This window comes from Hylaeus volcanicus, chromosome 5 (assembly GCF_026283585.1).
Source record: "Hylaeus volcanicus isolate JK05 chromosome 5, UHH_iyHylVolc1.0_haploid, whole genome shotgun sequence".
NCBI lineage: Eukaryota > Metazoa > Arthropoda > Insecta > Hymenoptera > Colletidae > Hylaeus > Hylaeus volcanicus.
The window spans coordinates 24,120,201-24,146,473 of NC_071980.1; the positions used below are offsets into that span (position 1 = coordinate 24,120,201).

A 26,273-nucleotide genomic window follows, 5' to 3' on the forward strand; every position below is an offset into this window, starting at 1 on the left:
TCTACTCGTCTAAAATTATACTAAAATTATTGTACAGTGGGTAAAGAAATAAATAATATACTTTTAGGTAAAAATTTTATTTAACAATTGGACAAAAGAACATTTTGTTACAATCACCGTATTTTTTTAATACGCGAGTTTAGATTGAAATGAAACTCCTTATTACTAGTCAATGAAAAATTATAAACGTTTTGAAACGGGACAATCAAACAAAAATTAATATAATTGTTGTACTTATCGTGAAAAAGAAAATTTATTTACAGTATGTAAAAGAATCAGACGAATTCGGATTCTCGACTAAATTATTTCTATGTATTTCGTAGCAAAGTTTAATATATTTCATCACTTTGTTCGCAAATTGTCTGAGGCACTGAAAGATTATAACCTTCGGTATATTATTAATGTTATATTAGAATCGTGCTATTAAATTACCGCGAATGTGCTTTCGGCTTTACAACTCATGTAATAATGACAATTTGTTAAAAAATGATTGTGCAACGTGCGTATAATCAGCTCTTTCTATTTGTGTACGAATATGTGAGTGTTATGGTAACAGAATTCCTTGACTTAAACATCTTCTGTCGTAAGTTAAAAAAAAAAAAAATAACAAGTTGCTAATGTGAGCAAACATATTTATCGCGTTAGAGTAAAATTGAAATGGTCACGCGATTATGAGAGTATCGAGATCATTATACGATTTCCAACAGTGAGCACCTTGTTTTGATCAGAACTGGACACTTTCGAAAAGACTTGTGAAAAAAATTTATTACTAAAAAAAAATCGAATTAAAGATAATATAAGGTCTTCAACAATCATTTTTTGAGTAGTAATTTAAATGGGAACGAATGAAGCAGTTTCATTATTTGAAATTCCTATCGCTTCAAATGAATCAATGTTTTTTTATTTCTGTATCAAGTAATAATTGCCCAGATCTGATCCTGACGATATAATTCCAGCAACGTAAATCAAAATGAATGTTGAAAAGTCTGTACGAAATTGGAATAACGAAGGAAATGCAATAAATCTATTTAAAACTTATAAATACAAAATAAATAAACGTTGTTAATGCCAGGACGCGTTTGATGTTTTCAAAGAATCCGTTTTCGTTTCAAATGTATTTCACCTGTACCACATTCGATAAAACTATAACGCCTGGTGCTGGATATATGCCTTCAATGGATTCTGAATTGCGCAAGTTGTTTTCCTCTCGGTGGCATAAAACGGCAGCTTGTTGTAATATTCTGACGACCAAACATTGAATTCCATAGCGCAAGCACATTCCATATTAAATCCACGGCCTGAAATAGTAAGTTATGACATAATGAGATTTAATACAGGTTCGTACATGTATGTCATAATGGTACGATTAAATATATCGCTATACATAAATAAATATAACAGATTATATACAATACGTTTGTTAACATTCTTTTTCTTTTTTATTTCTAAATACTACAGTTTTTACTTATTAGTATAAATCTTCGCAGAATGTAAATTTATCTACTATTCTTAACTTTCTGTTAGCCATATGTAATTACGATTCATACCTAAGTGGTCGCCAGACTCCGTCTGTCATAATAGTTTTATATTGCTCGGACAGCCGTGGTTCATTCTGTATTCCACGTACAACATTCCAGTGTTGTGCCAATAATAAAGAGCCAATACCACCAGTGCGTGCCACCATTGATGAGAGGAACCAATGTAATCCACCCATCCTTTAACATAACGATACTCTACTTATGTTTCGATCATGTTATTGTGTTTATTCATAGCAAACACCAGCGCAACGTTTTATGTGGTAGCAAAATTTCAAATAACATATAACAGATACAATAAACTATCGATTTATTATGTGTTTAATAAACATTATAATTTGAGTTGTAAAATTAAATTATATTTCGCGTTAATAATTACGAATTTTAGTTGCACTTGCAATTATAATTTAGTAAAAGGTATTAATTCAATAAAAAAATTATTTGAGATTTTATTATAACAGTATTTTCTATTACTAATTCTTTGATTTCTATGAATGAAACATGCAATCATGTTATTATTTATATTCATGTTCATCAGTCTAGGATGACTGCACTGGCTTTGTTTTTATCTGTGTCATCTCTTTATTACGATTCCTGGTTACTCGGTAGTAATAATCATCAATCACCGGCTCGATTGCACGTTAATCATGAAATTACGTTTTCAATAACACTAAGTACATTTTACGTTAGTGCTTTTCAACAGGTGTATTCTGATGAGATTACAGATACGTCGTAAAAAAAAGCGTAATAAATTAATGAGAAGGCTATTCGCAAACGAGTTCCATTCACTTGGATACACTGCTGAGAATATTCTTATGTTAATTTACTAGACTTGCTTATGCAAACAAACGTTCTCTTTAAGCAAAAAATAGTAGATTTTTTTTAGACTTTCAAGATGGGTTTTCTTAGGAATTATTAATTTTAAAAAATTACTAATCACTAAAAATTAATAAAAAGAAATTAATTTCATATACATCAATAAGCTTTGGATTCAAACAAAGTTTCATTTAAATCAGAATTCTCAGGTTCGAACGCTTCTCCTGCTCGACATTTAAAGAAAACAAATTCACCTTATGCGTGAACTTTCTATAATCTGTGAATTTTCATCTTAAATGTTTTATAATTGCAATTAGCTCACTTAACGTTTCACGTCGAATATACATAGATAGTCTCTTCTGAACAACAATTAGAATTAGCATATGATGATCAGCTTTCATAAAAAGTCGCAACCCACTTGTCTCTCAAATATGCAGCGATAACCCTTAAGTAGTGTAATTACCTGGACAAAAGCGTTCCGGTATTTTGGTCACATAAATGGCAAACGCTCCACCACTAATGACATACATTCCTAGTACCCTCGGGAGCAACATTCTAACGATCGGGTTGTCCATCCCGCCCATAGCGATGCTCCAATGCAGCGTTGGCAGCACTCCGTATGCTGCCCAAGCGACAAAAACGACTAGCTTGACGTTGCCATTGACATTTAGTTTTGGTATTTGCAGTGTCATTGCGAATATAAAAATCGCCAGTACGGTTATTAAATAAAAGCTCTGCAACTCCTGTAAATAGATAATTAGTTTACTATTATTAACGGCCAGTCGACGATCTCTCGTGTTTACAGACACTTTAAGAAGAGTTTATATCGGTAAATAAAGTCTAATAATTAACGTAGCACGTCGAGCATAGTTTACTTTTCATTTATCAAGCGTTTCTCCAGTTTCTAGGGTCCTTTTAAATAATACAATAAAAGAACTTAAATAAGAATATAATAAAAAAGAATAATAACTGTAAGAATTACTCGTCACATTTTGTTATTTTTAATTTTAAAACAATTTCTTTTATAGTAGTTCTTTTTTCTAAATTCTTCAGTTTCTAGATATCTCTTTAAATAACTTAGAATTTAGCTTTACGGACTTGTTCTATTTTTCAACTCTATAATTCAAATGTATTCGTGTTCGTTTACACTGCAAACAAAAAAGAACAAACACCTCTGAGACGATACGACACGTGCCCGTAAAACTCGATACACGATACTATTCGGAAAAGTTGAAATATGCCCTCAGGGGCTGTAGCATGCGAATATGCAGCTACAGTACAGGTTCAGCGAACCCGGGGTACCCTAGCTAAATGGGGGCCAGTGGGCCCCAAACAGACCTGTACAAAAGACAAGACTGACGTAAATGCAATGTACAGAGTTACGATAGCGCGAACTAAGGCAACATTAAGGAGTTATGCAAAGCAAAGTATTGCCAAGAGGAATAGAAATAATTATATTGTGATGTATGGATTCAGTGCAATGACTGAAGTGACAGTTATGCACTTAAAAAAACCAAGAAAGGTTGAAATACTGAATATATACTAAAACGCTGCCACGTGAGGAATTAATAATGGTCAACACTGTATGCGTACTGTATGCGTAATGCGCGTGTTAATTTATTTACGAAATTCAATCACCTTATGACACCAAAACGCGTAGTAAACTCCGGACATGTATATCGACAAGAGGCTCAAAGCAATGCCGAACAAGTCGAATGATAAAAAACACCAGTAATCTTTTTCACTTCGACAGGAAAAGGTGTGGTACACCGACGATAATATCATGCAGGCCTGAAACATGAATTTTTACATATTTCCTGATTAATTCTTATTTAACAATTTATCTTGTGGTTTTAATATCGAAGCTCTCATTTCATAAAAATACAGGCAGAAGTATCTGCCTACTCTATCTGTTTAATATATTTTGCGTATTTAAACAATTTCAAAAAACAATTTTAAAATAGAATTATCAGTTCTAACTTACTTAAAATTAGAATTAGCTTTTTTAACTTTAAAATTATTTAAATACGAAAATTACGTTAGCAAATGAGGCGAGGAGATATTTCTGAGTAAATGTATAGTGTTGAAATGGGAAGCAGAGTTGCAAATCACATCGTAAATTCATTATAATCAAAGAGACGTTATTTTCATTTACCTGGAAACAGATTAGTAGAAGAGCTACGATTATTTTATCACCCAACGGTGCGTGGATATTTAGTAGGCAAAGATCGTACAGCGTCAAGCCAAAGAATAACATCCATCCAAATATGTGGCTCCATATATTCACTGTTTCGTTCGTCCACCAGAATATACTGGAATAAACAGTTTCTAAATGAAGCATTACTTTGTGGATGCAACACGTAATAATAAAATAAAAATGTATAGTTGTTTAACGCTTTCAAATCGGATCTTTGTATTCTTTAATATTCCATAATGCATGACTATATATATAATAAAGTAACTCTTGGAGTAAGAAAAATAAATTTGTAATGAAAATTATCGTAACTTTAGTAATGAAATGTAAAGTAAATTTAAAAAAAAAGTATTCGTTGGAATGGTGATAAGCTTGTTTGAGATAGCTCCAAATAGCGTCAAAACAGCGTAATAATTATAAGTATTAATAGTGAATAATAAAATGGTGCGAACCTTTCGACGCATAATTTTGTAGTAAGATATCCTCGATATCCATGAAGAATGTAAGGGTTGTGTTGAAGATATTCAGGAGCTTCTTCGAAATCGAGGAGCCGTCTCATTTTTTCTTCATCTTGTACCGTGACGTTACCTTTGATAGGCGACTCTTCCAACTTCTTGGAGGCTCTGCGATACACCTGGAAAGGATTGCAAACTGTTTCGTTGAATTGGAAAATTGTATTGTTATTATCGAGTTGCAAGTAGTCACGGTGAACAATTTATAATAATGTTGTTACAACAATTAGTTCTGTTACAGTTCCTTAAGGGGATGACCAGAATGCTGGGTAAAAAGTAAGCTCAATTTTTCAATTTATTTTTGTACTCTATAATTTATCCCTTAAAACGAAAAATATTAAATATTATATTCTTTTATAGAAAAGAAATTTCTAAATTGTGTCATTAAATACATCGTAAAATAAATAGTTTAATTTTAATACAAATACATTATATCTACATTGTTATTATGAAACGTCGAAATAAAGAAATTGAAGTGAAAGGGTAATTGTTTAGGCTCGATTTTTCCTACTTTGTAACATTTTATTGAAGAACAATCTAATAATCTGTTTAGACTCGATTAAACGTTTCTGGAAATCGTAAAATCGCTACTACACCGCAGCAGCTACTTTCAATCAGTTCAATGACCATTTCGGCCATAATTATACGGCACAGATGATTTCAGGATACAGCAGTGAAGGTTTACCCTCTATCCCGAGATACGAAAGCTGTAAAGTAGGGCACAACGGGACTTGCCTTTCATTCGAGTGTGTCAAGTTTATACTGTGGGCTTTCTTCTCTGTTTTTTTTTCATCTTCCGACAGCGAAATCAATTTCCCACCTCGCGAAACTAGCTTCGTGCGCCAGCACTAAGTACTCTGTCGCTCGTCCACGACCAATGTAATCAACGTATCAGTTTTCCAAAACGATCGTCAAGATGATGTAACCCCATTTTCAAAATTCTCAATAGTCGATTGATCTTAATGGAAAGACACTGTTTTTTAGTTGTACAAAAGAATAGTGTCAACAACTTGCTAACGTGTTTAGACTTGTATACAAGTTTCTGATTCCACTTATAGTACCTCAAACCTTAGTCCATAGTATTGCCACAAGAATGAAAAACTTTAAATAAAATAGTAAAGCTAAGCAAAAGGTGGGACAGTGTTTAACAACTAGAGATAAACAGACTTCAAAGAGAGAAAACAGACAAGCATATATCCAAATTCATTTTTGTCTAAGCCTTTTAATTAATTCTAATAAATTGACATCATTCATTAAAGCATTACTTCAGTAATATATATCCGATAAAGAATTATCGAGAATCTAATATTAAGGGTGCCTAATGTTCTGTTTGACAAATTGTTACTGCACGTGAAACGTAATTTTCCATTGTCCATTTGCGTTAGAAAATCGCATCACTAACCTTAATACCTTGTCGTAATAAGAAGAGCGCCAACCTACATACTCATAAACGCATATCGACGTTTCTCAAAACCGAAACTTAAAATGTCGAATGGAAACGGAGCACAGCGAGCACAATTGCTGAACACGGCACTGTGTGATCTAATAGTAATTACCTGACCGCCTCAAAGTGAAAGTCGGTGTCGAATATGCACGCGTACTTGCATGATTTTTGCAAAAACGTCGACAGGTAAAAGTCATCGTTCCCGCGTTTCATTTCCGGTTAGAACGGACCAGGAACTGTTGTTGCTACCGCCAGAGATTCAACGAAATTATTGTTTGAAATATCCATCAAAAAATATTCTTCAGAACTTTCTTTGATCAAATGAAAAATAATTGTTGAAATTGAACTTTAACAATTGTAACTTTTCTCTATAAATGTTTTACATGCATAAGTTTTATTCAATCCTTTATTATAGCAGTGAATGACAATTTACCTCCCCAGTGAGCAGTTTGATCGTCTCCTGCGCGAACTCCGCCGTAGCTTGTATCTCATGGTTGTTGTTGTGCGGCTGATCATCGTCGGAAACCTTTTCTTTTTGGTCGTTCACTTCTTCGACGCCTGTCAGTAATTTCATCATTAGAGAAACTGAGGTATCCTACTTCGCGTCTGTGAATAAAAAAGAAAAAATCGCAAACATTTAGGCGAGATCTTGGCGTAGAGTTTTAACTAACAGCAAACGTTTCGACAGTTAGCATGTTTCAGTGTAGATTCATATGCGATTTGCGTGGACGAAGTTTCAAACTTATTTTAGAAAAAGGGTATTTCAATTTGCGAGCACGACTTTTATGTTACTCGTAATAATCGAGGCTACATAAAAAATAAAACGATGCATTGATAAGGATACTTATTCTATGCGGTTGGAAATCTTTAATTCTGTATTGTGAAATAGCTGAAATAATCAGTGATACATCTGAATTTAGAAAGTTGAAGTTATGTCCGTAACAATTCACGAGTATACATTCCAGTTCACACATGGACGCTAACCATGGCATGTATGTACATCATTGAAATGTTGATATTAGCAATACTATCAAATTTGAAAGATTATCATTAACTATAATTTTGGGTATTTATATATCTAAATTATAGCGTGATTTTGTTTTAATAATAGAATTTTTGGATCCATTTTTTTAGAACAGAGTTTCATAGATAACGTGGCAACGGTTAATAATATTCTTTCAACTTTATGTTTAATTCGAACAAGTTCTAATCACTCTCTCATTTCTATTTTGCAAATGAAAAAAAAAAAACTAAAATCAACTGTAATTCTCAATCCTCGATTTAAGCTACTTGCGTTGTGGTCCTGGGATTTTCTAGCAGCACGCAACTTCCTTGCAAAGTATAATACTTCTGGGAAGCTGGAAGAATATAACAAGAAACCGTAAACTAAATTGCTGTTTCCTGCACGGAATATTACAGACGGAATTAGTATTTTGTACCGTCCAGGGACTTGTTTCAACGTCGGATGTACATAATGTAATAAGAAAATCACAAAGGCGCCCAGGTAGACTAGACCTTATCCCCAATAGAATCTTATTCTTAATAAAGGAGGACATACTTTCGACAAGTTAAAGAAATGATCTTTCTTTCTTAATTTTGTACTGTTTGTATATACCTATAACGTAGTATGGCAATAATGTTTAATACTGGAGGGAAATTGGAAAACGTTGCTGTACAGTTCACGTGAATCCTCCCATTCATCGTAAATGTATGCTTCGCGTTGACCACGATTTCTCTTGTCGAGTTCATCTGACATCAATGGACCAGCAAAAATTCTTTAAATGTATTAGTATATGTAGCAGCAATGAGCTACTTTTCCAAAATTCTTGTTTTGACAAGAGGGATATTTTATGTCGAATAAAGTAATTCATTACCGATACTATACTTTGGAAGATTATTACAAAATATCCTCTTGCATCTTTATATCCTCCTATGTGTATCCTCTTTTATTCCTTAAATTATAAATGGTGGCTGAGATCTCTCTACGTTTAGACTTCGGTCTCCTTCTAAGATAAATTTTCCGCGAACCACGCACAAAAAGTAATGCAAAACAACACAGTCTTTTCACTCGGACGTAAACGCATAATGTTTGCGATCGTAAACAGTCGGAGCATAGCTGAAGAGATCATCAACCGAAGATTGAAATGGGCTACGCAACTATTCGTGTACCACGGAGATATCTGTTCACTCTCTCCTGAGCGTCGAACGATCTTTTACGTTTAATCTACGAGAAAGTTGAAGCCGTTCTTCGGAACCTGAATCTGTTGAGAATGTGTGCTCTCATCCGCAGAAATGTGTGACCGACGGCTCTCTATTCTCGGGCTTAAAGCATGTTACCTCTCCTTGGATAAAAGTACACTAAATCAAGGTAAAAAGAAATTTAAGAAGAAAATCTAAGAAAACAATTAATTTGTTTTTCTGAAGGGATGTGTCTTAACGAATGTGTTAAAAAAGCATTGCGACGAATTTATTAGGCGTAGAAGAAAAATACTTTTCTTTTTACAAATAATTCAAATGTTTTCTGACGTCAGTTGTAAAAATATTGAGAAATAGCTAAAAAATTAAAAGACCTTGTAAGTTCGTAACAAACATCTAATTGTGTCTTAAATATTTCATTTGGAAGTATTTATTAAGAACAAACTGTACGACAAATAATACTTCGTTTATATTAATAGGCTCATAATTCTTTCATTATGTATTTTAATTGAAACATTATCAAGGTCTGTTGCTGTATACAGTTCAACGCTGGTCAAACGCTGATAAAATTCATTTATTCTTACAATTACGTGAATTCTGCCACTAAAAGTGGTTTTATTCAAGACTCCTTTGTTCGCCTGTTCAGTAAGAAGTCTTGGAACTTCATTTTTTAATAACAAAATACGTCTGTTTTTCACATTTAATTTGTAATCATTTAAAATCGAAACATCATTTATATTTCTTGCATTAGTGTTTATTAAAAAACAAAATCCTAATGTCTCCTTTGAAAAACCCTTTGAATATTTGTAGTCGTTAATCACACGTATAGCTATCAATACTATTTCCAATGAAATGTTCATAACTATAAAATCTTTGAAGCACGATTGTCAGAATAGTATTGTTCGTAAAAGTTGTTACGTTCTGCGTAGTGGTTTGACACAGTATGATTAGTTAGTGGAAACTGTCAGTCTAGGATCAGACAACCGACGATGCACAGTGTTGCACCTAGTGCTGGAAGTAGTTCTCGAGTTTGCTCGTTTTAATTACATAATCGTAGATGATTAAGTCATTAGTTACATCTGAAAACGAACGTTTGAGATTGAAAACGTTTATGTACTTCAATTTTGTCGATGTCAGCGAATATAACTACTGTTTGCAAGACTGATACATTGTACGTTCCTTTTTTAAGTAATGCTGAACAGAAATACCGCTGTCTTAAAATTAAAATATATTTTTCCTTCTTCTTTTTTCTTTTGTCTGTGTTATAGATAATCAATAATCGTGATGTAGATTATTTGATAATATCGACCAACAAAGTATAGGTATAAATTTATTGTATAAGTGACGTTTTAGATATTGTGGAGTTCGTTTCGTCGGGTGAATTAATTAAAATTATATGTCTAGGTACAATATAAAATTATAAATAACTGTAAAGTTGCCAAAGAATTATGTTTAAATAATGGAAAAAATATGGAAGTCCAATGTCTGTGAATATTAAGGGATTAAAGGAGATGGCATGCAACACCGTTAAATTAAAAATAAATACATGATAATAAATTTAATTTATTATTTAATTTCTGTTTTTAAAGGTTATCGATATTGTATGAAAAATTGTTTCAATTTAAGTTTTAACATGTCTGGGACAAATCGTGCGACCTATAATTACGAACAGTACGTTCAATAAACAGTACCTCAATTTTTCTATTATTTCCATTAAAAATTACAGAGTGTAATTAAAAAGTTTACGTTTCTAATTTTGCTGTGCTGTCAGATATGAAAGTCTAGTACCGAGCGTAACCGAGTTATTCCAAAGAATATGAAAGTTTGTGGAAAAACGATCGCGGCTAACGTGTTTATTGTTTCTGTCTACTTTTTATTTTTATTTACGATATTCTAGACAACATTCCCACTTCGACAAATAGAAAATAAAAGAAAGAGCAAAGTATTTAAAATAAAACGAGTCAAATCAATTTAATTATCTAAATGAAAAAAAAGAGAACTTTCTGTAATATCTAAATATACACACTATGCGTACAAGGTACAAAGAAGATACAAGACACAAAACAGGTTCAAGGCTTATGAATGAGAGCATAACAACCAAACTCGTGGTCTTGCTGTACTCGAATACCTCTGAAATATTCAAATACTAAACTATTCATATAGTCACAGCCCTAGTTATCGCGCGAAACTTCACGCTTACACATACTGGTCGCAATACCCGGCGTTATTGCTTTGCAATGATTTATAATCGTTATCGCTTATCGTAAACAGCCTCTTTCAATTCGCCGGAATGCACCTATAATGTTCTGATGGACAATAAAAAGAAAAAAAGAAAAAACAGAAAAATAAACCAGAAGAAAAAGATGATAAGAAATAATAACGATAAAATAAAAATAAATATGAAGACAGTGAGAGGATTGCATATAGTACATTGACGTTGCGGATGCCTTTTCTTCTATCTGAAAGGAATGATACCACGTACAATCTCGTGATGAATGTTAACAAGATTTAAGAACATCTCCCTTTGTCAACCCTTGCGACAATTGTCCCGGTCGATTAGTGTTACTTTAGGTGCAACTGCTACGTACCACTTGCGGCGTGTCGATTTGCAAAATTTCCAGGACAGGTGCTGTTCCTCGAGCAATCGCAGTCCGAGTTTTGAAAACGTCGCGGCGGAGACGGAAGTTAAACGGTCGTCGATCTATCGACGCATTCCGTCGACGGTCGCGTATACATGAGCGAGTTACCTTGTCCTCCTCGATCACCGAACGTGTCGAGAACAACACTGACACTGACCAAGCCGCAGCGCGAGCAGACTGTCCCAAGCGCCGCTCGATAGATCGAAACTCGTTCCTTGCACCACGGGACGAGTGATGGGTTTGAGCCACAGACTACTTCCGCAAGGCTTCGATGCATCGTTCAGCTCTTTAATTTGCAGCTTAAATAATTTGTTCCTTGGTAGCCCAAATTTCCAACGCGTTGATACGACGTGTTCGACTCTATAATTTCAGTAATTTTCATTTAAAAAATCTAAAACAATTTTTCATTCTGAATTGATAAAAAAGAGGGATGAAGAGGAACACTCCATACAGAGTTGATCTCTCTATCTGGTAGTTGCTTTTATTTTTGCTTTTTAGTTCTATTTTATCGGTCAAAATAAAACCATAATCAAAAAATTATGAAATTGCTTTCGAGGCTTTGTATATGAGTCCCTGAATGAAAATTATAATCAAGAATGAAGTAATGGAGGAAAAGTACAAGACGATTATTTACAGAAAAACCTGTGCCTATTAAAAACAATTACATTTCTCCAATCTGCGCTTATACGTATGTATGTTCGTATGTGTGTATGCTTGGTGGCACGATTACGTCTAAACAATTGAGTGTACACAAATAAAATTCATATTTATGTTTCATATTATCAGTAAAAGTTGACAGAAAGAAACACTATGTACCTACATTCAACAATGTATACTATCACATTTGACAATTAATGTTAATGGTACATTAACACAAATATGCTCAGAATACCTGAAACTGAAGTCGAACACATTATGTAAACCATATAGTAATTTGTCAATCGTTATTATCATAACAGTCGCCTACATGTAGTTGAATTGACTTCAAACACTATACTGCAGATAGCATTGTCATCGCTTTGTCTCATTAACATTTTGTTTTTCTTTTCCATTGTTCATTGTTAATGACGTGTTATTGTTTTGTTCGATAATAAATAAGTAGTTTTAATTACGTCCCAAGGTATGTCATATGAAACTAGAAATGTGCAAAATTCTTATTTAAATAAAAATTTCAAATAACGAATAAAAAATAATAAGTGTTTACGTATTACTTGTTAAAGAAAAATTTGGGTTTTAAATATAGAATGAAATGTTTCATAATAGACAATTATGCTGTTCGATCGAGTATAAAAATAAATTGCTGCAGGTTGATTTTATATTTGTCAAGTACTATTCAAATAAAAGGAATATTTCTTCTATTTTTTCGCATGAAATCTAACAAAATAAGGAAAAGGTTGAAAATTATTTCACTGCCATCTTGATGCAACACTTATACATTCTCCCAAATACAAAATAAAATCAGTTACATCCATTGCATAATGAACATTTCCTCGTTAAAAATAAGATTTAAAATGCTGTTTACCCATACTGAATTTCTTAATAGTAGAGTGCATTGTTGCGTATATCCGTTCAAATAAATAATTTTTAAACAATACATCTTCTATAACGGTGACCAATAATCGTCAATAGATACAGACCCTTTTCAGTCAACATTCGGTTATAATAGAATACTGTTTAATGAGTATTACTGAAAACCGGATACGAGTTTGTAGATTCTACAAACTTTCTACTGCTTTCGGTGTAAGATCGAAGATAAGGAGAGCGCTTTTAGTAAATGTCCATTGTAACGCTGCGGTAATAATACGCTTTCAAAAACAGCCTGTACCGATATACATTGGACTTTCAAGTAACAAAATAATAATAATAATAATAAATGTTTCGTTACTTTTTGCGGTATTGAAATTCGTCGCGTCAAAAAAGATGATCGTCTTCTTTTAAGAGACTGATTAGTATAAGTGGGTCGCACTGTCATTAACGACCTACATTTGTACATATGTACAAATACGAATAGTGTCCACTTTTTCAATCAAGCAAGACCAAATAATGGAAACCTGTTTCCCAAAATTGTGTCGAAACATTCTAACGAATACTAACGATAAATAAAAAATCAGAATTTTAATTGCAACAAGTAAATAAAACAAAGGTTTCACTGCCACTAAAAATTATTAGTTAATAAAAAGATCGATTTAGTGAAACGAAAATGAAAATGCTAAATGTGCAATAAAATAATTGTTACGAGCAAAACGAAAAGCACTATAACCCTTTTCGTAAAATAAAAGTTTCAAAATGGCCTTAAATTTTTGTATTAATTGCAAACATTTAAAATAGCATTTACTTTTTAATTTCATATAACCTTTGAGTTTCCAATGACTTCATTTGGACAACTCAAGATGAATGGAAAATGTACGTACTAACAAATATTAAATTTAGATCCACATAATTAATTAAGAGCTTATGCGTGTTTACTTAAAGGATTTTAATTATTTTATTATCATTTTCTTTAAACAATAAAATTGAAATCTAGTATCACTAAGAAATAATATAAATTTTATAACATACATTGTTGTTATTTAATTTATATCAATTTCTCGTAAAAATAATTGACTATATCAATTAAATACATCCGCCTTTTAATCACAAAATTTCATTACATGTAAATTATCAATTATCTTATTAAAAACATTGTTATTCAACATTACTAAGAACAATATAAATTTCATAATACTCGTACTTGGTGTCCAATTTACGTTAAACTCCTCGAAAAAATAATTAACCAAGTTAATTAAATCAGTTTGCCTTTTAATCGCAAGGTTGCACCACGCGTGAATTTAGAAGCGCAAATGAAGTTCAATTAAATTCTTGTCTCAGTTTGATCCTGTTGTAGGAGTTTCGAAATCACTTGATCAATTGAAGGCACACTTATCTCCGTCCCTAAGTACGATGCTTCAACGAGTTTCTGCCGGCGCAGCGTTAAAATACGCGATAAAATACAGCGGTTGAGAGCGAGCAAGGGTAAAGGGAGGAAAGCATTGCCACTTTCACCGAACCGCAATATTTTTCTCAACATATCGTCAGATTCTACGCATGATATTACAGAGGTGTTCGTCCTTCGTGAAAGTCTAACAAAGTAGTGTGTCGATTCGGGGTATGCCTTTAGCACCATCGTGCTCTGTTTCTTATGTTATCGGAGACCTAAGTACGTTCGTAAAACTTTTTAACGATCGGCCACGATGAGAGTGATTATACTTCCCAAGGTTTCGCATTCTAAATGTTTAATAATTGCCAAAGATGGCATAGACACTATCAATACTTGCATCTTTTATTACGTGAATAATACATTCTATCTCAAGCCGAAGACTGAACTTTGATAACTTTCATCAAGGTTATTAAATTTGTTTACGCACAAGGAAGGAACGGTAATGAAAGTAAAAGAATTTTATTGGGAATGGAATTTGAAGAACATTGAAAGTACAGAGATATTCGGTATTTGCTGGTAACCGTGGTTTAGAAGTGATTAGAATGGGCATGGCTTATCATCATGTGGAGTTTATTATATAAAGGGCTAATGCTAAAATGTACACAAGTTTACGTTATTAAAAATGTTCATTATTGCGATAGTAATAATTAATTACACATAAGTAGTTTCTTTCTAATAGAGGTGAACGATGATCAATTTTTTTTTGTTTTCGTGGCAAATGTTTAAATACCTGATCTGCCGCACGTTTACTTCGTAATTAAATTACAGCAATACAACATCCGTATGAGACAAAACGACATTAACAAGTGATACGCCGTATTAAATACTAATCGATTTGTCTTTTCTAGGCTTCGTATTCGCTCCTTGAGCTTCCCATTATTTAAAGCACCGATTACATTTAAGACTCGATCGTTAACGCACTTTTCATCGCTCGCAAGACAAAATCATTTTGCTTAGTTTTTAATTAAGTGTGACCATCTTTACGATGTCTCGGACTTTATTCATTACCTAGATTTAGAAGCCGAAACACTGCTAGCACCGACGACAGGTGCAACATCATTAGATTAATTAAAACGAACTAACGACGAATGGACACGTTGCCGTGTCAACAACGAGCTCTTCCATCTTATATAGATTGTATTAGGTAGATTTAGGTAGAATAGTTTAAAACTTCACTGCGGTCCTTTGCAGCCACAATATATGAAAAATATAACGTTGAAAACGTATCGCGACATTCGGTGACTAAAGTCTATTTAATGATTAATTTGCTCGCGTGTTACAACACTTTGCCAGTCAATAGTGGAGGTACGTATTTATATTGTGGATGAAAAGGAAACTTAAGACAAATTCTAAATAATAGTAACTCAAAAGTTCTCGCTTAAAGAAAAAAAAATTTACACGCAAAATAATAGTAAACGCAATGATTCGAGCAAAACAGCGACGGGCGAAATGTTTATTCGCAACGTACGACGCATTATTTTACTGATAATATAATGACGCACTAATATAAAATGAATTCAGGGGATTTTACAGATCCCTCATTAAACTCTGGAGCTCATTGAAACAGTTCTTGTCTATGCCGTAACGCGTTTTATGTAAGAATTCAAACAAAATTTAATTCGCTCTCATCATTTATCGATAAATAATGACATCGATGACTTTCCAGACGTAAAAATAAAGCCGAACGATGCCCAACTCAGGTCACAAAAAAAGTGTAGATACCTCTAATTGTTAGTAACGTACAGGCCCATGAACGGCAGGTACTTATGTCGTGGTCAAATAGGTCACAACAATGTATGCATTTAGTTGCCTGAAATTGTAAAGTCCGATTTATCGATTAACGATATGCATAATTAAACTATTACACACACACAGGAACCAAACCACAAATTTCGAGTTACTCGTAGAATTTGTTAGATAGGAAGGAATTTTAATAATTGAACAAAACATACAGGTATAGTTTCAGTAGTATTTATATATAGCCCAGTCTTACAAAAAAGTGACTGCATCGTTCCAAGGGACGGGCAAACATTGCTCACTTGCGTTAAAACTAACAATTGGTGTGCTGTCAGTTCAAGGTTTTCGTTTCACTGAGAAAGTAGGTATTATAATATTACGGTATTATAAGCATAATAATTAGAAATTAAACTATTCAATTCAAATACAAATCCTACTTTCACTCTCCTATATTTTACTTCCATTTTTATTTATGAAAATCAAAGCGGACATATTTCTTTTTTTTCCTGATTTATATATATAATGTTATGTGACCACCTTTAAAATTGCCTCAATTGCCATTGTGGCAACGTCTCAATATTCGCAGGCCTCTCAGGACGAAGGGAATTTCAGATTGATCACGTTTGTCTGAGCATTCTTCGAACCCGAGTACTGGCTTAAGTTTAAAAGTAGACGAGCCATAACTAATTTCATCGGTGCTGATGCATAAGTGGCAATAGGCTGGGGCTGCTTGTTGGTGGTTTTTAGATGTTGAAGTCAACGGAGATTGGCGCATCACATGGCATACTTGCGCGTCCATTCACGTGCCAATTCATTATACTTCTCCCTGTCAGTTTTGTATAACCTTGCTATCTCTGGTACCAAAGGATCATCTGGGTTTGGATCACAGAGCAAGGAGCATATTGATAGTAACACTGGAAATAAGAGTTACTTTATGTAGAACTGCCAACCGATTTTCCCTAGAAACAATACTGGTGTTCCATCCTACGCGAAGGAACACCAGAAAGCTGTTTGGTTAGAAATGACTTGTAAATATATGTACCCTTTGATATGGTGAGTGCTGGGGACCATTGCGATCTTAAAATATCCAAACAAATACTTCCATTACTGTTAATATTTGGATGATAAATTCTAGTTGTAAAAGCAACCTGTATAAACGTTATTGAATTAATAGATTGTCCATAAATAACTACATTATGTAATATTACTTTAGATTGTATTTACATACCTTAGGTGGTTTGAATGGATAATCTGTGGGAAAGTGGATTGTAAGGAAAAATACTCCTCCTTGATATGGACTGTCAGGCTGAAAATAATATTTAATATTCCTAAGTATGTAGAAATATGTCCTTTTATTTACTGTAACTATATGATAGTTTTCACGAATTTTTAGAATAAATAGATTCACATTTAAAAAAAATAATTTAAATCACATTCTATCATGAAATTATTTCACAATATTAACACTAATAAAAATATATTGAAAATAAATGATTAATGTGAGTACCAAAACAAATTTTTGACATTACATAAACATTGCAATATGTTGATATTGTACATAACAGAAGTGAAAATTAATTGTAATATCTTACTGAAATTATTATTAGATTAAACAGTACATGCATTACATTATATTTTTGAAATGTCATTCAGATATAATACAACATACATGCCATTATTTGGAAGTTACCTTTAAAGATCAGAGTGAAAGCGAAAATACTTGGAAATAATACTGGCAAATTACATTTATGCATAGAACATTAATATAATATTTTCATGACATAGATTTTCAAATTGGTAAATATTGATTTAATTTATGTAAACAAAAATATTAAAATCAATATATACTTACTGGTCCCATAATAGTTGCTTGCCAATGGAATACTGAAAGCAATTACATAATTAAATATAGAAAATCCATTTTGTTACACAACAAAATAATGATTCATATCTAAGCATGCAAGTTTAAAAAAACCTGTTTAAAAAAAAAAACAAGATTAGGAGTAATAAAGAATCATAAATATTTTCATTTCATGGTAAAAAACTTGTTTAACACTTTAAGACCAGAAATTTAAATATATGTTTCAATTAAGTTTTATTAACAAGTAATTTTCTTTTAGGCAGTCTTGGGAAAATTGCAGCTGTGTCATGTAGAATATATTAGAAAAAATCACTGAATAATTATACGAGTTCACATAATATGCACGTGGAAATATATATTGTATTTCATAAAAGCATTAATTTTCTGTTTCTATCAAGTCCAAATGAAATAGTTTAATGAAGTACATACTTCTATATAAAGTATAATGTACATGTACATAACAAATATGAATATAATGCAGAAGACTTACAATCGTCTCCTACAGGACCAGCAGAGCACTGCGCAGGTGGATCTCTACCAAGGTCCTGAAGTTCCTAAATATGAAAAGAAATTTTAATAACAATGCAAGTTTAACAACAAAATTATGTAATATGAATTTATACGATTATACAAATGCTAACAAATGAATGAAACACTTAAAAATTTATGCATACTTCCATATTTGATAAAACTATGTGTTATTTATTTTGCTATAAAAACAAATTTGTTATTTATGAGTTTCTAATATAGAAATAACACCAAATGATGATATTGTAATACTTTTTTCCCATATCAATATTTTAGTATACTAATTTTCATTTCCATGCAATATTTATACAAAATTATGAAGATTCAAAATAAGCAACTTGTTTCTTGGAAAGTTATCATGTTTGAGTTGTGCTATTGTTGTAGCAAATGAATGATATGGTGTTTTCATATATCATTTTTTAAAAATAAGAATATACTCTATAGTGATATCCTTATTTCATTAATTGCATCATAATCTTTTAAGTAAAGAAATCTCTACATATATACACATATATATTGAAATGAGATATAGAATGCTTTGAGACACGTGTAAATAAAATGTTCTAGAACATTCTAAAGTATCAGCATACAATGGACAAGCACTAGATCAATTTTAATGTCCTCATGACATGGTGTTCAAAGTATATAAAATAATATTATCATAATTTATACACAATGTATCCTAAAAACATAATAGAAACTAAGTTATCCATGCACCAAATATGTAAAAATTATTGAGATAATTGCTTAAAGCTATCATTAATAGACAGCTAGGATAAATGAAACTTAATTTAAGCATTACAAGCAAAATCAATAAAACTGCAATAATCAAATGAACCAGTTATATTGAATGTTATTCAATACGCATAACGAAGCCAGACAATAGCATGTGTAAAGTACAAGCATATTACTTATATTACATAGAAGCAGATAAATGAGTATACAAGTAGAGTTTGGAAAGAAAAGTAACATGGCAACTTGTATTATTCTAAGCGATCATTCGAAGCATGCTAGGTCTACAGGTTCCCACTCCTTCATCTCTGTACTGTGAATGATGGTTCGACTGGAAAATATTGTAACGACTGACAGACCAGACCACTGGCATGCGTCATGTAATATCAGTCCTGAATGATTCACTTTATATCACTAACGTGTGCTATAGCCACATGGTGAAAATCACGGTATGCATTGAAACAAAATAACTGGTGGTCACTGAAAAATTCATGGTGTCATGTTTTTTCCACAAGTGGACTATGAATGCACTAATGAAATTTTCGTAATTTCTGAGTTATCTATAGCTCCAAGCATATATGTATATGTATATAGATGTATGTAACGCACGGTTTTACGTTACTTCCGGTAATTTATCGGCTAGCCACTTAAAATTTTTTTTTAGATTTTCACTGTCACCGTAGCTATATCCACTAGCACAAAGTGGCACTGTGCTGCGTGCGCAATGCACTACGTCGACATAAACGCGTACGCAAATAAATCAAAGCACAATCGAAGAATGCAAAAAAACGAGGAAAAGCCAACATGATTTTCAATGCTGGCTCACATTGCTTCACTGCAAAATCGTTAAGGGCGTTCAACCGCATTCGGCACACATCACATCAACACCCGACTGTCTTTGTACTATACGAACACCGCCAACCATCCACGTACCTTATTAATTCGTTTTAAAGCCATTTGAAGAACTGTGTGTTGATATTAACTGGCTGAAAACCAGACAGCGATAGCCGCTAGCCGAAGATCTTTGATTAGGGATTGCAAGATGGCTGCCTTCTAAACGTAGTCCTACTGCGCTCGTCAAACCAAACACCGTAAACTTATTCTTCCAGTACCTCTTCTACATTCAAGTAAATTATTCACACTCGAGTCTATTATTATTTTAAGAGCTAAATTTTATGACGTGAACGTTTCAGAAGAAAATCGTATCTTTGCGCTATCTCGCAGAACTTTTATTGTGAAATCAAGTCAGAGCCACTGCGGATTTCCTTTTATCGGCAACTAGTGGATTTTTAACATTATACCGCCCTTCGTCGGTAGATGTCGCAACGAGAGTTATGAACTATTAGTCAATGCGCGTGATTGAAACTTATTCTGTTCTTACTTCATATTCGCATGCATGTAAACATCTATACATGCTGGATATTTATGATTTCATAAATTCAACGATGACCGTACGAATTTCAAATATTGCACGGAGTCATCAAACTACATAAGTCTGTATAGTTTTTAAAAGTAAGTACGGAATGAAACGCAATTTCTAACGACGAAAATCGTATTCTGTGATGGATGATTGAAAGAGAAAGTAATGAAAAGAGAAAATAGTTTATCATGAATTTCCTAAATTACAAAGCATTTATGTACAACTAAATATTATATGAATCTATTATAATCGAAACAGGAACATTTAATATCCAGAATACTTACAGTGAAACAATGTATTTACTTTATTTTAAATCAAATTTACAAGTATTCTAGTAGTCGACCTTCCATTTATTGACTTAATATCAGTTATTTCCATAATGAATTTTGCCATCTCCAGGGAAAAAATTGAATTTATTTAAGTTCATTAATCTTGCCTTTTACTTCTCTTCCAATATGCACTGGTACACCATTTTGTTGCAAAATGACTGACGTGTCAACAAATGGAAGGTCAACAACTGAAACATTATCTGTGAATTTAATATAAAATCAAAAGTAGATGAAAATGAATAATTATTATATTTTTAAAACGGCCTACTGTATTAAGTAGCTTTTGTTGACTATTTCAACGGACACCACGTATATCAACTTCGCTTTGTGCGTATGGCAAAACAAAACAAACAATTCCAACACCAATTATAATGCGAGGTTAGGTAGAACCAAAAAATTTACAAGTGCCATTGTTTGTAACATAAATTCCCCTTGTCATTTTCACGCTACACGATCATTATGGCCGAAGAGAAGAGAAAGATGAAAGGATGCTACTGTATCCGTCAGAAATTTCAGATGCAACAACAAAAAAAGAAAGAACAATGTAAGAGGAAGAGACAGATACTCGTATATAACCCTGAAGAGGAATCGTGGCACGAACCGTACATGAGAAACTTGCGAAAGGAGTTCTCAGATGTGTCTATATTGTGCGATTCGAAAATCGAATTGCCTTGGAGAGATATCGCGTTACCGGCTGCCGGCATGAAAATTCGTCAAGAGGTTTCGTTGACTCCTTTAAACGACCACCAGGAGCAACCTGGCGACGAGGACGCCGGGATACAACCGACGGCAGAGGAATCCATGGGTACTATGGCTTTGCCATGGAAAGATTTGGTGATAACTGAAACCGTACAGTCGAAACAAGCTGATCCCGAGAGTTGCGATTCGACGTTAGAAATTCCATGGAACGATCTCGTCCTCGAGAGACCCATTGAAATACGAGCACCGTCCGAAGAAGCTTGCGACAACGATGACGTGGAAATTCCGTGGAATGACATTTTGATACCGCGAAACATAGTCATCGAGTCGCAGAAAAAGAAGAAGCATCCATCTTCCAAGTATCCACCGCGCCCGTTGTCAGCCACGGGGTGTACTAACTGTAAGAGATGTTGCGCGACTGTAGGAAATGGAATGAGATCTGCGGCCTCTTGTAAATAATTCACGAAGATGGCAGAGAAACTGGACAAAATTTTTATCTTGCTATACTTGTTTGGAAATATCTCGTTTTCATAGGTATTTGCAATACTTACACCGTACAGAATGTAATATCGGGTGAACTGTATTTTGAAACACATGGAGATGGTTGTTGGAATATTTTGTTTGGAACGTTTCAAACTTGTAAACATCAAAATACAAAAAAAAATTGTAATTTAAATTCAATTCTTTTAAAATTAAAAGGTAATAATCAACAAAAGATCAATTATTACAAAACTTTAAAGCACTGTATCTTAATACTTACAACTGACTCTACATAATTTAACACAATCAAAATTCATAATAACCCATAAGGTGTAAGTTTTGTAAATAATCACCCTTTGTTTTGTTTATCTAAAAACTTAATTAAATTGCTACATTTCGAAAACTTGGAACAATTCGATCGAAATCCTTTAATTATGTATACAGCGCATAACTTGCGACAGTTGATACTGCTTTCGCTACAATAAGAGGTCAAACGACAGTGCTGGTGAAACATCGAATCGTTTGTCTAGAAGGACAGTTTATACCCAGTAGCATCGAGAAACGTCGTCCGTGGGAATTCAGCCGCGAAATAAAATTATTCGCCGTGTAAATAATCATGTGTCAATATCGTTGCATGCATAAAGTATTAAACCGCCGTTGCTAATAACCGTCTAGGCGTAGTTAATGCGATGCTCAACGTACATTGAAAAAAAAAACAAACTGTTCAGACGTAATACGATTATCAATTAATGAAATGAAATACAGTACTATACGTTCCATTTCAGATACTGTATAATCATTTGTTCGCATCCAACCTGTATTAAAAGACTCACAATCGTAAAATATAAAAAAAAGCAGTTACATTACGTAAGGCTTCATGACTCCAAGGGCGCCCAGAATTTTTTTCATTGAGTTTATTTTTAACTGATCGAAGTCATTTGATGGTTATTCTGATATTCTCGTACCGAGGACGGAAATAATCTCTTAGAGAGAAATAAAAAAGTAAGAGTTTCATCGAGTAGGTGGATCCCATCTTTTATCGTTTTATTTCTATTCAAAAACAAGTAGCGATACGTAGAAAAATTGATAAAAAAGTAAACAATGTTATTACAGGAATCGCGTTACCAACAATGGTCACGGTTGTAATTCCAGACTGACCGAGTCGTGTCGCTAGCGTCGCCAAACAGTACGTCGCCATGATTATTGTCCGGTTGGCGATCGTGATTGGCGGCAGTCGGCATTTGCCTGTAGACGCGTGCGGTGGTTTGTCCGTAAAGCAGTCGAGTCGTGAACTGCACATTGAAAATGGCGTAGTAAGGTGGTATAATGCGTAACCCGTACCATGTAAACGTATCGCGATAAGTTTTAATCAGTGTCCAGGCGTTTGCTATTTAACTTTCCGAGCATTCGTAACGATACCGTCCAACCGAGAGCATTGTGGTTAATTCGATTGATCATTTTTACTTATAGCAACGTGAAAAGTGTGTTTGTGTGTTGGTGACTCGTACTGTGATTTGACAACGGATGTGTTCGCGTTCACCGTAACGTTACATGGCTCAAAGGAAGCGCACAAGCATCCGCGACGTAAACGTGATACGATCTACGAGTGAAAAATCCAAGGATGGCACTCGTGCTCGCGAGAAGGCGAGAATCTTTCCTCGTGACAGCTTGACGACCTCGACTCCAGACGAGTCCAAGATGGCGCCACCGGCATTTTGACACTTGCCCAAGATCCGTCAGCTGGATTTTACAACCACCCCGATCCTCGTCTATTATGAGCAGAGAATTCGTGGTTTCCTGTGCACCTTACACTTATCAGGTAAGAAAATCATGTCCTCTTTATGGTCGCGAAAATGCCATAGCCGCACAGTGGGCGTCCGGCAGTTATTGCCTCCTGCCTCCTGCCTCGCCATGTCTCCTAACCGAGGACTCCGAATTGTCAATTTCTTCCGGTAACAATGAAAGGTTTTGTCCTCCTCTTTTTTTTTTATACTTCAGATTTTACGACCATAATCACGCCCGGTGTCGACGCATTATTAGCTTCGTGATGCAACTTTCAATTTTGACGATCCTTTCTAATACATCTAACCATTTCGCGTTAAATGAACCACGAGTTTGTAAATTTAAAGAAATACAGTGGATGTAGAAAGTATTCGTACATCGATCAATTTCCAAAGAAACTATGAAAAATTGTAATTTATTAACTTATTTTTGATAAACAATGACATTCTACATATTCTCGGAAATCTCTAGAATAGATGGATTACAAACAAAAATAGCTATTTATGTAAGTTGCGAAATTAACAAGAAAAAAAAAACAATTAATCGATAGAAATATTGAAGCAATAAGTATTCGCACAACTGTTTAATTTTTAAAACTTCATTTAAAAAAAAAAAAAAAAGAAATTTACATTAATTTACAAGTATATAGTACTTCCTTCGTGGGATTTCCTTTTGACTTTATAATTATTGTAACTTTTCTAAGCATTGAATTAAGTAAATTATTAGTTATTAGGAATTAAATAATTAGTTATTAGTTAGTGGGATCTTTTTCCATTCCTCTATTAGAACCTTTTTTTAAAAGTATTTTACTGGAAATTTGATGTTTTCTAATTCGTATGGAACAGTAAACTAATGTGTTTACTTTACAAACTCTACTATAAGTGGTTCGTCATAAGAATCGTACAAGTACTTATTGCTTCTATGCTTTTGCCCACTTTTCGCATTTTTTTGTTAATTTCACAAATCATATTAATTAGTAAATGTTGTTTGGACTATATCTATCTTAGAGATTTCCGAGAATATGTAAAATATCATTGATTATAAAAAAAAAGGTTAAGAAACTACAATTTCCCTCAAATTTTTTGGGGAAATTGATCGGTGTACGAATGCATTCTACACCCACTGTATATAATATATCGACTCTACTAAACGTAGGCTACACAACCTTTTTATCGGCAATTCTGCTATTCACCGGCGATAACTTTGTTATGATTGTTTGTTTGTTCGTAAATTGTTGTTTGTCTTGACATCTGTCAACTGTCGTTGTTTATAATTGCTACACTGTATTAATTTCATAATGGGCTATGCCCGTATATATTGAAATAAATAAATAAATATACCAAACAAGAAGTTGAGTATCTATTTACACGATAATATTGTTGAATAAATTACTATCAAGCGTAGGCAGTCGTTTTAAAAATTTACTTTCCCTTGTCATAAATTAGAAAACTCGTTAATAATTTGATCAGGGCTTACTTTATCAGTTTACGTGGAAAGTTACGCTCGAATACTATGATCATGTTTTCTCAAGTCATTTTTTCAATATCATTTTTGAAATAATTTCAAAGAATTATGAGACGATTACTTTTGAAGTATTGTGCGTTTATTGAACAATTTGTCAGGGATAGAATACGTGTTAGACTTTTCGGATGAAACATTAGATTACGAATAATAGGTATATTACAATTATTCAAACAATTCTATGTTTTATCCCATTACATTTTAGACACTCATCTAATCGTAGGTTCCGGTTAGTCGATTTGTTTATTCATATTTTACCTACACGAGAATATCACGACTCCTTTGGATTATTATCTTCTCCGAAAGAATGCCTCGTGTATTTTTATTTGTTGTGACGATAACCTCGTCTGTCATTCGTGCGTATGTGAACAAAAACTGATGTTATTCAACCGTCGACCAGTGACGCGAGTAAATGAAAACAATGAAAATGTTGCCAGTAGAAAAACGACGGTTGGTAAGAAGCGACGGGTAACGTAAGATCTCACGATGTGGAAATTGACAAGTAACCCAGGAGCAGTTTCAATTAAAATCTAATAGAGAATAACCTATATTCCGTACACCGTTTCGGTGATATTTTGAACGTTGCGATGAATAATAGTGGGTCTTCGTCGAAAAGCACCGTTTCGGAAAACGAAGTCGCTGCGTCTAATGTCGTGGAGGAAATAAATTCGCTAGCTTCCGTTGATAAGAATGCTCGGTCTATCATACGGTCTGTCAAAAGTAACATAGGCAAGAAGGTTAGTTTTTTGAGGTTCTATGCAACGAAAGTAAGAAAGAGAAGTATTAATTTTTCTTTAGCTCCAAAAAAGTGTTTTATCTTACGGATTAATAATTCAGTTGTCGTATTGATTTCACAGAATTCTTGTAAAGT

The 26,273-nt window shown here is 33.4% G+C and overlaps 4 protein-coding genes across 5 annotated transcripts in view; 2 read left to right on the forward strand and 2 right to left on the reverse strand.

Annotated features, from left to right (window-relative positions):
* Positions 1–58: 58 nt before the first annotated feature.
* On the reverse strand, positions 59–11,562 carry LOC128876352 (progestin and adipoQ receptor family member 3). Its single transcript, XM_054122656.1, has 8 exons — positions 11,286–11,562; positions 6,935–7,107; positions 4,998–5,179; positions 4,507–4,663; positions 3,990–4,142; positions 2,815–3,094; positions 1,548–1,715; positions 59–1,298 (listed from the first exon to the last, which is right to left on the reverse strand). Exons 2-7 carry the CDS (start codon positions 7,076–7,078, stop codon positions 1,573–1,575), a joined length of 1,059 nt encoding a protein of 352 aa, XP_053978631.1. The 5' UTR covers positions 7,079–7,107; positions 11,286–11,562; the 3' UTR covers positions 59–1,298; positions 1,548–1,572.
* A 4,706-nt stretch (positions 11,563–16,268) lies between these two features.
* On the reverse strand, positions 16,269–20,402 carry LOC128876353 (ubiquitin-conjugating enzyme E2-17 kDa). The gene is made up of 6 exons (XM_054122658.1): positions 20,105–20,402; positions 18,402–18,465; positions 17,903–17,934; positions 17,279–17,356; positions 17,093–17,198; positions 16,269–16,964 (listed from the first exon to the last, which is right to left on the reverse strand). The coding sequence occupies exons 1-6, from the start codon at positions 20,126–20,128 to the stop codon at positions 16,825–16,827; spliced, it is 444 nt and encodes a 147-aa protein (XP_053978633.1). The 5' UTR covers positions 20,129–20,402; the 3' UTR covers positions 16,269–16,824.
* Positions 20,403–20,677: 275 nt separating this feature from the next.
* On the forward strand, positions 20,678–23,188 carry LOC128876419 (uncharacterized). The gene has a single exon (XM_054122775.1). It carries the CDS (start codon positions 21,380–21,382, stop codon positions 22,076–22,078), a length of 699 nt encoding a protein of 232 aa, XP_053978750.1. The 5' UTR covers positions 20,678–21,379; the 3' UTR covers positions 22,079–23,188.
* Positions 23,189–23,333: 145 nt separating this feature from the next.
* The window catches only part of LOC128876240 (uncharacterized), a 94,427-nt gene continuing 91,487 nt past the window's right edge, over positions 23,334–26,273 (forward strand). For both annotated transcript variants that reach the window (XM_054122426.1, XM_054122427.1), the window contains exon 1: positions 23,334–23,918. In XM_054122426.1, the coding sequence (XP_053978401.1) occupies positions 23,874–23,918 (45 nt within the window). In that variant the 5' untranslated portion in view covers positions 23,334–23,873. The remainder of the gene's footprint in view (positions 23,919–26,273) is intronic.

Bases quoted from the DNA above. Each gene is read 5' to 3' on its own strand.
- LOC128876419 (XM_054122775.1), top strand. From the start codon at position 21,380: ATGGCCGAAGAGAAGAGAAAGATGAAAGGATGCTACTGTATCCGTCAG.
- LOC128876353 (XM_054122658.1), bottom strand. From the start codon at position 20,128: ATGGCTTTAAAACGAATTAATAAG. The intron at 17,935-18,401 runs GTAAGTCTTCTG...AATTGCTTTCAG, and splicing joins TGGTCCTGTAGGAGACGATT to TATTCCATTGGCAAGCAACT. The intron at 17,199-17,278 runs GTATGTAAATAC...ACGTTTATACAG, and splicing joins ATCCATTCAAACCACCTAAG to GTTGCTTTTACAACTAGAAT.
- LOC128876352 (XM_054122656.1), bottom strand. From the start codon at position 7,078: ATGATGAAATTACTGACAGGCGTCGAAGAAGTGAACGACCAAAAAGAA. The intron at 4,664-4,997 runs GTTCGCACCATT...TGTTTATTCCAG, and splicing joins ACAAAATTATGCGTCGAAAG to TATATTCTGGTGGACGAACG. The intron at 4,143-4,506 runs GTAAATGAAAAT...TTCATGTTTCAG, and splicing joins TTCTACTAATCTGTTTCCAG to GCCTGCATGATATTATCGTC.